Here is a 14253-nt window from a genome sequence, read left to right on the forward strand (position 1 = left end):
ATGAGAACACGCTGTAGTGAGTGAAGGGCTGAAGCACCGGAGACCCTGTTAGCCTCTCGCTTCACAGCAGCACCATGTACTGAGTGACGACAGCTCAGCGCTCGGTACTGTGCTGCTATAAGCAATTCTGGAAAATGTAGAAACACCGATGAGTAGAATAAAAGGACAACAATTAACAACACACCAGCCTGTAACTGTATAAATATAATAATTTGGGGTGCAACGGATCACAAAAGTCACGGTTCGGATCGGATCAATGTTTTAAGTCACGGATTGTATCAGCAGAAAAGAAAGAGAGCAAATATGACTTTTAGAGCGAGCGAGCCTGATCACAAACTTTACTGATTGGCAATCGTTGGTGAGCTGTATCAGTTTCATTGTTTTGTTTTATAAAGACTATTTCTTTACTCCACCACCATCCCGACAAATCCTTTTGACAGCTCTGAAGTCAGTGTAGACCGTCAAAACTTCTAAATGATTAATAATGTCCTCTACAGCGGTTATTTGCATAAAACACACAACTCGGTTGTCGACTACGGTCCTATACGCCACAATATAACAGGTATGAAAAACATTGTTGTGTGCTTTCACCTATCCAACACCATGCAAAGGTCCCTCTCTCTGGCTTTATTTTGGTCAGTTTCTTGCCGAAAACACACAAGATATTGCGTGTGAGACATTTAATATATATGCGGCGAAGTGCAGTCGAATTTAAAGTTGAAGATTCATTTCTGGAGGGTTATTGCGTCTGGAAGAATATCTGCAGCCAATGAATTAAGTCCTGTGACTCCTGTAACATGTTGACCAATGTTACAAACACAAACACTCCACAAATGGTGGAGTGAATGTCTTCACAGCTCCACTCAGTTCCTCCTTTACACATGAAAACAGTGCATCGCTTTCATAGAACTCTCTGTCGTCCCTCACAATAAAAGGGAATAAAACTACATTACACTGATGGATCATCATGCTACAGTAGAGAAACGAAAGACAGACATCTTAAGCTGATGCCAAAGGACAAAAGCAAGACTGCTTTGAAAACACAACCAAGAAATGAGGAAGAGGTAGGAAAAGGTGTCTCACCAATAAAGAAAACAAAGAACCAGAGGGAACGTACGTGTGAGCCTGCAGAGAAACGGAGAGAGAAGGAACACATAATAACGAGGCCGGGAAACACGACAGATGGGAGGGTGATGAGCAGGCATGCTGATGAGCGAAGAGGGAAGGTGTGAAAAGAAGAGAGAGCGAGAAGAGAACGAGACAGACGATGAAGAGCATCGTGACCGGACACTGAGTCCTGACACCCTCTGATCACTCGTCTCATCTTTCAGTGTAATTCAAGACGCTAAATCCTACGCAAAGAAGCTAAAAATAAGCATTTCATCAATGGGATCTGGTGAAAAGGAGTCTGGGTTTGAACTTTACTCCAACATAATGACTGTTAATAATAACTTCTTTATGGCAGTCGCACAAATGAATTAGCACTTTCTTTGAACGCATGTCTCCAGCTCCCTTCATGATCGTCGGATGGAGTCTGTTCTGTAAACTGAGTCAGTGTTTAGGAGCGAAACGTTTGGCAAACCCACAGCGTGTTTCTCCACCTATACGTTCACACACATTGCACTTGATAAATATTACCGTTAGCTGTTTAGCGCTGCAGGGTTTGAGTGTCGCATGAATATTTAAAGCAATTCCGACACGAAAAAAAAGGATTACGCTACGGAGGCTGTGTCACTGCACTCGATGGCTGCAGCTCACGCGAGAGAAAGCTCCCCTGCTGTGTGACGGCATCATCACAATGTCACAGAAAAGAGAGATTTTTGGGGAGATGGAAAGCTGAATAAAGGACACAGTTGCTTGAAGCTAGTAGAGAGCACATGGTGAAGCAGGAAGGGTTTTTCTGGTCGTCCTGAATGCATTTTAGCGGTTGAAGATCACCGCGGTGCAGGTATTTAACCCTCCTGTCGTGTTAATCAATCATAAATATTGAGTTTTACATCTGATTGCCTCAAGGCCTCATGATATCCTCCACACTATTTGAACATGAAATTGCATGAAATCACCACTTTCATTGAATTTTTAGTGGTTTAGTCAACTTTGTAACACCCATGGTGTTCCCGGTCCAAAGTGACCGCCGTAGGAAATGAATGGGAAACACTAGATTATGTCCATTCATCAGATGGAAAATAGCCCCATACACACACACACACACACACACACACACACACACACACACACACACACACACACACACACACACACCTGTGTGAACACCTGTTCACAGCCCCATATATAAAGTTGTACACGTTTCAAACTTTAAAAAAAAGAATCAGGTGTTTGTTATGTGAACCCTTCTCTATATTTGCGCGTATGTGCCCATCCCCCCACGTGGACCACACCTTCCAGACTAAACAATGTTTCATATAAATAAACCTTTATTTGTGCCTTGCTCTCATTTTACTCTGAGCACAATGAGAAGGCCACTGATGAGGCCATTTTCAGTCAGAGGCTCTGGAACTAATGTTTGAACCAGATGAAGAGGAGATTGAACCGGAGACAGACGAAGATGTCTCCGAAATTAAAGACAACATTGATCCTGATTTCGATCCGGACTACTATGACACTGACCAGTCAACAGATGGTGAGCAAGTGGCACCAGAGGAACAGGAACCTGTTGGGTTCCAGTCCAAGGGTGGCAACTTGCTCTGGTGTTCATCCTCCTCCAGGACAGAGGAGGAGGACGACGCCAGGGCCAACACGATATGCAACATCTCCTGTGGATGACATCAAGTCCAGCTTCCAACTCTTTTTACCAGAGTCCATTGAGGGTGTTATACTGGACATGACAAACCTGGAGGGAAGGCGTGTGTTTGGGGACACATGGAGAGCATTGGACCATAGACCTCCAAAGCCTACACGGGTCTGTTGAGTCTAGCAGGAGTACATCGGTCAAACAACGAGGCTAGAAGAAGTCTGTGGGATGCGGAGTCCGGGGAGGGCCTATATTCCTGTCAGCAATGTGCTTACAACGGTTTCATTTAATTTAGCGATACATTTTCACAGCAGTTATTCATGTAAACCACGAGTCTGAGACATTGTTTACAGCTTAAGAAGGCGTTAAATAAAATGTGGTGATGATTAATAGTTTTTTGTGTTAATGTAAGAGCAGTTAAAGCAGACCGGTCGAATGTGACCGGGAACACTAAAGTAAGGAGGAACGAACACGACAGGAATGATAAAAAGAGAGAGAGAGAGAGAGAGAGAGAGAGAGAGAGAGAGAGAGAGAGAGAGAGAGAGAGAGAGAGAGAGAGAGAGAGAGAGAGAAACACTCCTCCACTCCAGATGAGCAGTCGGTCCCCCCGAGGGTTTGAGCTGACTGGCTGAGCTCCTCCACCGTCTCCCCTTTCTTCCACTTCTTTCTCTCTTATCTCCTTCCTCCTTTCCCTTTTCTTCTGCTGCTTTCTCCTCTCTTCTTGTCTCCGTCTCCTCGTTTCCTCCTCTGACTCCCTTTCCACCTCTCTCTCATTGTCTTTTCTTTATACATTACGCTTCACCATCTGAGTGCAATAATAACGTGCAATATTTTAATTAACAGCTCACAATACTATCTTCCTTCTTCCCTGCATTTTCTGTCCGACATTCTATATTCTATATTTGAGCTAATGCTTCAATTACAGTCTCAATAAAAGAGTCCAGCGGTAAAGACTGAGTCACGGCTGTTCTATTCTGGTCCTCGTGTCTCCCTTCTGTCCAGTGCGTCTCCTGACATCCTCTCCGTCAGTCCACACTCGTGTGTTTCTACCTATTCAGTCACAATGCACTCCGTGTCTCAGTTGTTCTGAAGGCATTTAATCCTCCTTAAATCCGTTGTCCCCTCCTTCTCTCTGCATGTCTGATGAGCTAATCATTCCAAACCGCGGCTTTCACCTGGATTCACCTGATTAGTGTGTTTGAGAGAGAGAGCGGGCAATCGCAGTGTTTTGTTCCGCACAATTTCCTTCACCACAAGGATTATGTCCCATCATCCTAAAGTGGTCGCAGGAACTGAATGCTTTTCATGTGAAAAGGTACCGGTTGCATCGGACTGAGGCAGTTGAACACCAGTGAGACATGAAATGGCCCAGTTTGAGTAACGGATCCATGAATTTGAAGGCTCATCCGAACAACAATGTTCAGCAGTTTACAATACGAACAATAATCCTTTTAGCCGACATTAACTCATCTTTTTTTTTTCAGTCTCATTACAATTGTTGCTAACGCGTTCACCATTTTGCCGTCAGGGCTCCAGAACTCTGGAATGCACTTCCTGTAGAAATATGATCATCATCATCACTGTATACGCTTATAAAAAGTGTTTAAAACATATTTCTTTAGGATGGCATTTTTACAAGGTCTCAAGGTTATGCATCTGTAAACATGCATTCACGTTCATATGAGTGGTGGAGCATGTTTACGGAGCGTGTGTGTGTGTGTGTATGGATATATGTATTTACACATCGGTGTGTGTGTGTATGCGTGTATATATTTCTACGCCTTCGTTCATTGTTTTTCCATTATTGTTCTGTGAAGCACTTTTTAACAGCTGTTTTGAAAAGTTCTATATCAATAAATGTATTATTACTGTCATTAAAACCAACATTTAAGATGCTAATAAGTCAGAACTGCGTGTCCGTCAGGTGGATGCGGTGCCAATAAGCACCAACTTGGGTCCCGAGCACAACACTCGGTGTGAAGTAGATGAACGTGTCTCCAGATATGAGAAGGACACACACACACACACACAGACACACACAGCGCTTTACTGCCTGGTGTGTTGATTTAGTTTTGTGTTCCAGCGTGTTGCAGTGAGCAGCACATTGTGATCTTTATTTGAATGTCATTATTTTGAGTTCCACTCTGTTCTGTTGTGATTTTCCCCATTTGTTTCATTGCACCGGCTCACATTGTGCTCCGCCGCTGTTATTTGTAATCTGATGGCCGGGAGCATCAAAATGATCTCGAAGCAGACAGCCAAATCACCACCACCATCACCACCACCACCACCATCATCATCATCATCGTTATCTCTATGTGTCATGTCGTCTCCATCTTCCACTATCTCTCCACCCTCTCAACTCTCCTCCAGCTCTCCGCCTGCCAAACTTCTATTTCACACATTTCCTGTCTCCTCAGTCCTCACACACACCATCCCTGCTTCTCTTCTGTCCGTACATCCTGATATTTGTGTTGCCGGTGTCTGTATGCGTGAGCAGCTGGTTGTTCAGAGGCTTTTTGGTGAGCGCAGCCACGCAGCCATGTTCTCTTTTGTTAAATACACATCTGTCTCAGCCGTCACACAAAGCGCAGAAAGACTTGACTAACGGAGATCATTAGGAAGCAAAACATGCGTATTGTCTCATCTGACTTTCCTGTGTGTGGATTCGGGTTTTTAAATGTCTCTCGTTCTGAAAAAGGAGTGTGTGTGTGTGTGTGTGTGTGTGTGTGTGAGGCTGTCCAATCGACTTCGGTGATGTACAAGTGTGTGTAGACGAGTGCCATCTAATACGGCATTCTCAATAATTCAGAAAGTCCATAAAATAATTAATAAAGTCAACTTTGTTTTACTGTCTCGTAATGATTCATTATTCAGCGGAGACTTGCTGAGCATGCATTCGCTCTGCTCAGTACTATTCAGTCAAACAGAGGAGCGCTGCCGGCTCCATTAATCAACACCGAGTTGAGGTTTACGTGTAAAAGAGGATGTCATGGATTCCAAAGCATAATGATTAAAACACTAACTGGTATTCAAACCTCAGTTTTTCAAAAACAAAGAGAACTGCATGGGAGACTTTTTTTTTTGTTCACAGGAGCTTCACAATAAGTGATAACATTAATCATGTGGGGAGTGTTATTCCCATAATAACAAGGCTTTTCTGTGAGCTCACAATCAGACGAAGGCTTCAATGTGAATGTTAAACAAAACTGTTTTTCCTCATCAGCGTTCCACGAGGACGCGTCCTACTCTGCTCCTGATTGGCTAGGTGCTCGTTGCCTTCCTCAGAGGATTTGTTGAACCGGATTTTAATAAAGCTGATGAACAAGATTGTCGGAAGATTGGTAGGATTCAGTTGTGGATGTTTTCAAGTTGCTATGCCTGTTGCCTATATGGATGGAATAGAATCACCAGGGAGTCGGTGCTCACGATAGTGAGCAAATCTTTTTAGTTTCTCTCTCGTAGTCCATCTATGCAAATCATCCAGATGTTTGTTAGCTAAAGAGCTAAAAGTGTCTTCCATTGGTGCTTTTTGGCAGTTCGGTTGCATTACCGCCCCTCTGGTCTGCAGGAGGGCCTAGATCCATGTCCAGCAGAAGACTTCCACACATTTAGATTCATACATCATATCTGGATTTAATGTATTCTTCCACAACAGTTCGTATAATAACTCATCATTTCCACAGGAAACAACTCAGTTAGTTTTATGCGACCAAACTACTTGGTTAGTTTTATGAAAATATTGTGAAATACATTGTTAGGTTCAGGCAACAAACCTACTTAGTTAGGTTTGGGAATAGATTATGACAGTAGTTTAAAATAACTATGGAAGTGCCGCCACCGAAGTACTCAAGTACGTGAGAAATAAACCAACATGGACTTCTGATTTCAAACGGGGAACGAGCAGTCTCATAGACGATAGAGGTTTGTTTGACCCATCCACCACTAATGCCACCTGGCCCATGTGGGATAATAATGGCGCATTTCGCTATGAAGTTTAGCTATAAATGCCGGATGAGACCAGCCTGCTGTATTTAATGTGGGACTATTAATTAAAATGACATGTGTGGCCATTAACAAAAGATATATTTCCAATGCAGAACTCATGAAGTGTAATGAATTCAGACACTCCCAGTGTTCCTAAAATAGAGATGTGAACAAGGCCACACAGTTGTTAAAAACACCAACAGGTTGAGTTTTTGCGGAGCCCTTCTTGGTGAGGTGTTCATCTCCCTGGAGAGTAAAAACCCTTCACGTGTTACCGGTGTCTTTCATGCTGCCGTGGCGAGGACTATCACCACCACCGGATCAGGCTCCCGCGAGCCCCGGTCGTCTGTCAGCGTGACAGTCAGCCCCGCCGCTGATTGAGAGCATTCAGAAGCCAGATTCTGAAGGGCATGAAATGTTTCACTGAGTTTAAAATGAACCTCTTCACTTCATTAAAGAGACGCAGGCAAGCAAACCTGCGGTAACCATCCATCTGCAGTGGAGGGAAGATTTCTCTAAAGCTGTCATCAATCTGTCATATCTGCACCAATCTGTTATTTTGCTGGTGTTAGCTGTTGTAATTTAGCGTTTCCGGTTGGGTTCACTCTCCCTCAACGCGCCTCATCTGCATCTATTTCAGGAAGAACGTTTCCCAGAGTGCCTTTGGATAATTACAGGGAACAGGTGTAAACTTCCAGTTTCCTCCGTTAACATTACAGGGAGATACATTCGGAACTAAAGAGTTGAACGCAGACTTGCTTTATTAAAAAAAACTCCGGTTTGACCATAGACTATATAAACGTGGCCGTAGTCACTGTGACGTCACCCATTGGTTTGTCTACTGGTCAAATCCTCAAGATCGTAATTTTGTCTTATTTTGAAACCAGAAGTGACGATATTTGGACGAGAGGTCCAGAGCGGGCAGATACAGTTAGCACTACGAGAGCTGAGCTAGCTAGCTAACTATGAGTTAGCTAGCTAGCTTGGTTATCAAGGTGCCTCCGTTATTCACGCAAAGTGTGATATTAATTGGGATTTTAATTTTGGTGGAATGGCTTGTTTGTAATGTGCTTAGTGGAAAAATGTCCAGGCCCAGACCAGCCTATCACGGGGTTATGATTGCGTACAAAGCTACAAATGGAAACAAAAGTGCACAAGTTTACATGTGGTTGCTCGAATAGAGACAGAATGGCGTATGCAGTAAGTCGAAAGTGGTGAATTTCCATTATCACCGTGAATATCGCCATATGAGTGACTTAAAAGAAGCTGTCCAGCTTACTGCTTACCTGACATCGTCTAACCTGTGTATGTGAACTGGTCAGTCCATGACATTTACAAGGCAAACCAACAATTATGAAGCAAAACTAGCTCAGAAACATGACCTCAGATACCTCAAATGCAAGATAAAGTTCCAGAAACACACCTCTTCATATTCAGTTCCGTGTGAGGCCTGAGAGCAGCTGCAGTCCTCTCTGAGCGGTTCAAATGAAGCAGTGAGGGATTCAGTGCCTTGCTAAAGGGCCTTTTGATATTATCTGTTGGGGTTTCTCATTTACTTGCATGATGTTTCTGATAAGTAAACAGAACCCAATGTACAAACCACCCTTCATGCAAATATTCCGCATCTCTCCTGCAGACAAGTCATTTGTGAATGTTTTTCGGCACAAATCTCCAGAGCCGGTCCAGCAGCCGGTGCCCAGACAGCTCCTGTAACCCTGACAGCTGAACAGAGAGCGATACCTGACTTCTCCAAACGGTTCCCGGAGGGGATTGTGCCAAAGAGCAGCAGCAGTCAATCAAACACACAGTTAAAAGTTGGACTTCTGCTATTTTGCCCGTCTGCACATTTCCTCTGCACATATTAAAAGTCCCTCTGTGCAGGAGGGACTCTTTTTATTATAAAACATACTGTACATGGTTCTCCTGCCGTACCCTGAACTAACAATATGCACTTGCCACTTGTTGTCAAGTTGACATGCATAACCAAAAGCACAATTAGTTTTCTTCTCCATGAGGGCAAACAGTGTAATTGAGGGTGAAGTGCAGGTTCAGCCTGGGCCTTTAATTCTCTAAAGGAAACAAACTTTATTGACCACATCCTTCAAACGCGCCGGAATCTTGTACACAGCTTGTATTGCAACATTTTTTGCAACGAAAGCTTTTGAGTTCCCATAGGCGGCCCTATTAATTGCTTGAAAAATGATAAGAAAATAACATAAAATGACCTTGAACAAACTTATACCATAACTATAATGGATTGAACATATTTCTACCGTTTTTAATGGCTATAGGGTCCAAGCAAACCGCCCACGTGGTTCATCTTGGCGGGTTAGGAACGGACCCTCGGTGTGGGAGGATCCCCTTGAGGGACCTCTCACTGCCGCTGGCTGGCACTCTTCCGACGCATTTCCTCCACAGTGCACCGTGACCGGGTTTAGGTCTGATTGGGAAGGCCCGGGTTGAAGGTGTCACGTGGCTCTGATCGTGAGCTTCACAGCACTCCTCCCCCGGACCTCGCCGCTTCCTGGGGGCAGTCTCTCCTTTTACCATGCTTTGTGAGTGTGACCTTTTTGCCATGTCATCACTATTCATATTTATACAATCAATATCTTCATGATGACATTTTTTACAAGAGCACGGAACCATTTACAAGAGCACAAAGTTCTTCAGAGATCTCGCCTCTTCATTTTGCTCTCAAAGTGCCCCATGATGCATTTCACTTCAAAAATACCGTGATGAAGCTTCCCCATATCAGATGCCCTAAAGCGCCGCCAATAGGATGCGTCGTTTTCCTACAGGACATGAATGCACCACAATGTCACCCTGGACAGTGTTGCTGGTTGCAGAATCAATAAGCTCTCACTATCAAGGTCTCTCATTATTATGAAATACGTTAATATGTAAAGCCAAAGAAAGAAAAGACGTTTGTTTGACCTCATCATCTTGATTTACAGAAATCACTCTTTTAAATCCATAGTAGAGCAAGTAACACAGAAATCCATTTTTCCATCAGTGGCCACCATGCAGAGTTTCACCAGTAACACGTCACTACAGGAACAAAACAGCTGTTTCCAGGTCAGAGTGACTCAGCTCTCTGGAGCTGCTCTGAATGTGGAAGCAGCACCGAAGCTGTTTGCCACTATTTGCATTTCCACGTTGTTCTGCTGTTTGCTCGCTCACTCTGCTGTGTGTCAGGAGCCGCTGTGACTGTGAGCGACACAGATATTCAAAGTCACCGTCCTCCCTCCCCCCCCCGTCCCCCCCACACTCTCACCTGATTCTGTCTGGCACTCGGTGGGTCTGGTTGCCGTCACTCTGGCAGTTGCCGGCGTACTGCGACCGGCTGCTGGGCCCCTGGTCCCTCCGCAGAGCCATCGCCCCGTGGGTGAGCACGGAGACGCCTTTGGCGATGCGCCTGCAGGATTAACGGGAGAGAACAACGTGAGACGGAGACAGTGGGACACTTTTTTTTGACACTGCCGAGGTCCAGGGAAATGCAGAAAGACGTTTGTCACCGCTTGAATAAGTGCACGCAGTAACAATGACATTCAAAAAGACTTAATAGCACTGAACTTACGGAGGGAAATGAATGGACTTCTCTCCTCAATACCTCAAAGCTAAAACGATGCAAAATGTTGAAAACCGCCCATCGTAGCAGTTTAAATTGTGTGGGACTTCAGCAAAATGAAAAGTAATTACATCTTCACTGACTGAGACGCTGTAGAATTGCCCAATTTCTACAAATGAGTTTCCTGTGTTGGGGATATGCACTTCTATGCACACAGAAAGTGATGAATCAAGACTAAAGAGCAAAATCAAAATGTTCTCCCATCCAGCTCAAAACCAGACTGATCAGCATCGGGTCTCTTTCCGCTCTTCTTTGCTTTGGTGCAGATCATCAGAGACACCAGTGTGCTGTCAGGATTCCTGGCTTTTAAAGGGATAGGGCAGCATTTTATGAAATACATTTGTTTGCCATCGTGCTGCGAGTTAAAGGAAAAGAGTAACATTAATTAAATTTAAAGAGGTAAAATGGATGGTTATGACCTTGATCAGCTGTATGAATGTGAATGGTTGTTGCTAGTCTGCTGGTTTTTGAGCAGCTGATGAATGAAGCAGCTGGAGCCGGTGGACCAATGGTAAACATCAGCAGGCTCTCTGGCTGTCTGTCTCCGGGTAATTCAACAATAGATCAGACGTTGATCTGCAGGAAGATTTCACTGAGCAAGCGACTATATAACGGGCACTGTTTTTTAATACGGCTGTAAAGTCGACTCTGATTTGTAACTCAGCACTTAAAGACAACACCAGGCACTTCTTACATCTTATTAGACATGAAAAGCATTCATTATGTAAAATAAACATTTAAGACCAACAATAACTTCTGGCTAGCGTTCTGCTCCAGCCAGGCAGGAAACCCCACATCTAATGACCCCACATTCATAAAGCACTTCAGTCCTTCCCTAATGCAGAGCATTACCACTTCAAACAAGCTGGCGGGGCCGGACATGAAGTGGGGAAGGACTGCTGAAGAGAGTTCAAAAGTGCTCTGCGCATAAATTTGGGATGTCACAAATTCTGTCCTCTACACAGGGAATTAATTCACAGTCATGGCGTCTTCAGGGGAGGAAGAAGGGGGTTCAACGGTTGTACTATGTCGCTTCTGTCACTTTAAAGGTTGTGACATCGCTGGTACAGTAGAGGAGAGTCACGTTAAATGTAACGTGTGACGCACTTTTTCTCTTGCTGCGTAAATAACACATCACGTTGGTCAGTGCGGAACGAAATATCGCTGAGAAATATGACCGGGATCAACTCCTCTGTCTCACTCCCAACTTGTTTAATACCGACGCAAGGTCACAGTCCCTCAGCGTCTGATGCAGATGCACCGACGCACCCTTTAGCTCCAATGTAAACACATCCAGGACATTAACTGAAACATGTTGCTGGCTTTTTGTAGGAAAACGCACGAAAAATGAGAAGTCGTAAGATCTACAAACCATCGTACGCTGATACGTTGAACACAGTGTTTGACTGACTCATAGTTTTGTTCTGTAACTTACGCACCAAACTTACGCCAGTTACGTAACAATCTGACTTATTTTATTTAACAAATGTACTTATTTTTACCCATACCACAATACTTGTCACCTAAGTACAACTACCTAACTACATTGGAAGTTTATTTTGAAATTAGTTTATTTTGAAAAATACACTAAATGCATACAACCAGTGAAAACTGCACATTTTCTGTAAACACAGAAGTGTATTTTGAGAACCTGAAACATTCAAAGTGAGCATTCGTGTGTGTTTGTATGTATCGGTTGTCTGCATGTAGCTGTCCTTTGTTAGTTAACATAGTTCACACATGTCATGCATACTAATTCTGTTCTCTAATGAACGCCAAAGCATGAGCGCGACCAGCTGCTCACCTCTAACACACGATACATTTGTAAGATTTGCGAGCACAGCTTGGTCAATTCTCCCCCTTTGGTTGGTTGAAGGGAGAGGAAGCCAGACTTCGTGCCTCAGAAGAAGTCATCGGAGAGGGTCTATCTGGAGGAACGGGCCTCTCCAAAAAGCACGAGCCGTATTGGCAAGTGCGTCAAGTCAGATGTCACTCACTTATATTGTTAGTGAGATTCTGGTTGTGAAGTATTTTTACAACTTCCATCAATCAAATTGGCTAAATTTGTGTTTGAAATCAATGTGCCAACAACGAACGACACAAACGTGCCAGCTGGTACATCTGGTGAGTCTTAATATTAATCTCATTATGTTTTATACATTATCTCATTATCTCAACGTAAAAACATTTGAAATATTGTTGATTTTTTAGCGTAACTCACGGTGTTACCATTGAGACTCCCATGCGCTGCAATTGTAACATCGGACAGCATCCACTTTCCAACCTGATCTCATCCGTACTCATCATATCGTGCTGTTTGGGCAGCGGTGTCAAGATGCCGCGTGCCACTGCCTAAGCTTTAATATTTGACGTCTTGAAACTTGAAGTGGTTTGTGATAGCAGACGCATGTGTGTCGTGTTACGATTATGGCAACTCCTCCCCACATGTTAGGAAAATCTTCTCTTGTGTCTTACGATAATGTTGAATCTGTCAACAAGGTTGCATTTTATTTCACACTTGAAAGAGCTGTTAGTGGTGCAGTGGGGTGAGACTCTGCTCCCATCGCAGCAAGGGTGCCGTTTCTTTAATGTCTTCACAAAAACTACTGGACCACATCATAAGCATCATTTCTTTAGTGTCTAGAAATGCTCTCTAGGGGATCCATCAGCAGCAGCAGCCACACACACGGCAGCAGAGAGCCGACTTACTGTAACATACCACTGAAGGGAGGCGGGGATTACTCTGTCGTTCATCTGAAATGTTTCATTGTTGGGATTTGGAGCACACAGCTGGTGTATCATTTGCACCCGTTAGTATCCAATAAACCATTGTCCACTGGTCAATTATTCCACGGTGCATTCAGGCGATTCTAATCAACTCATTAAGTCGGGAAATATCACATGACCAAGTCATTATTACCAAGTATTTGCCTTCAGTCACAGGTAAATATCTCAATTCAAATAGAGCAATGAAAAGTGTCGTCAAATGTTAAGATGTGTATGCAAAACACTGCATGAAATACTAAAGTATCTTAAAACTGGGCCCACGGTGTACGAGTACATGCGCTTTGTTATGTTCCACTACTGACAGGCTGCTAGTGATGGAAGCCAGACATGAACTAGTGACGGGGGGGTAAGGAGCAGGGTGATTGCAGGCATCTACATTCCTGCCATGTGGCTCCACCCACTCCCATATAAGGGCAGGTGTGGAACCCACTCACCTGGAGCTCATCTCCTCATCATGAAAGAATAAAAGACAATCACAAAAAGCCGAGCGCGAGAAGCGCTCAGTCAAACTGTTCTTGTAATTTGAACGGCTAAGTCGGCTGCAGCAGCTCGGCCAGGGGAGTGTGTGGTTTGCTGTTATAGTGCTAGAGCTCCTGTTTGTTTGTGAGACTTTAGATTAGGTTTAATAACAACACTGTTGACTTTAAAGCTGAGTCTGTCTTTGATTTCTGCCCTACCACGTTTCTCTCTGTCCTACATTACTGGTCAGAGGACCAACTCATTTACTGTAACGTAAACGTGAGTTCTGATTCTTTCAGACTCCTGAGATCCAACACACCCGTCTATGTCGTAAGACTTTCTGGTGTACAAGAACTGAACTTATTTGCTAATAGTGATACAATTGTGAACGAAGAGGAGTGCCCTGAATCATAAGTTGTAGTCTGAGTTATGGTTGAGGTGCGGGTAAAGTCAGGTCTTCAGAGAGACCCGTTCATTCAAGATGGCCGGTAGTCAGAGGGTGTTTATTAAAGCACAGAGAGCGACGGGGCAATACCCGAGATGATGTGTGGGATGATGCTAAAAAATGAGTCAGATCCTTGAGCTCAGTGGGCGTTTTATGCATTCCACGTTTAGGAATCTGTTTTATTTTGACTTGTTT

The 14253-nt window shown here is 43.9% G+C and overlaps 1 protein-coding gene across 1 annotated transcript in view; it reads right to left on the bottom strand.

The window, feature by feature from the left end:
- grin2da (glutamate receptor, ionotropic, N-methyl D-aspartate 2D, a) overlaps positions 1–14253 on the bottom strand; it is a gene marked incomplete at both ends in the record, with an annotated part of 106782 nt that overhangs the window by 75278 nt on the left and 17251 nt on the right. The window contains one exon of the mRNA XM_079176326.1: positions 10014–10154. Coding sequence (XP_079032452.1) covers positions 10014–10154 — 141 coding nt within the window. The remainder of the gene's footprint in view (positions 1–10013; positions 10155–14253) is intronic.

The sequence above is a fragment of the Pholis gunnellus genome (genome assembly GCF_910591455.1).
Source record: "Pholis gunnellus genome assembly, chromosome: 16".
In the NCBI taxonomy this organism is placed as follows: domain Eukaryota; kingdom Metazoa; phylum Chordata; class Actinopteri; order Perciformes; family Pholidae; genus Pholis; species Pholis gunnellus.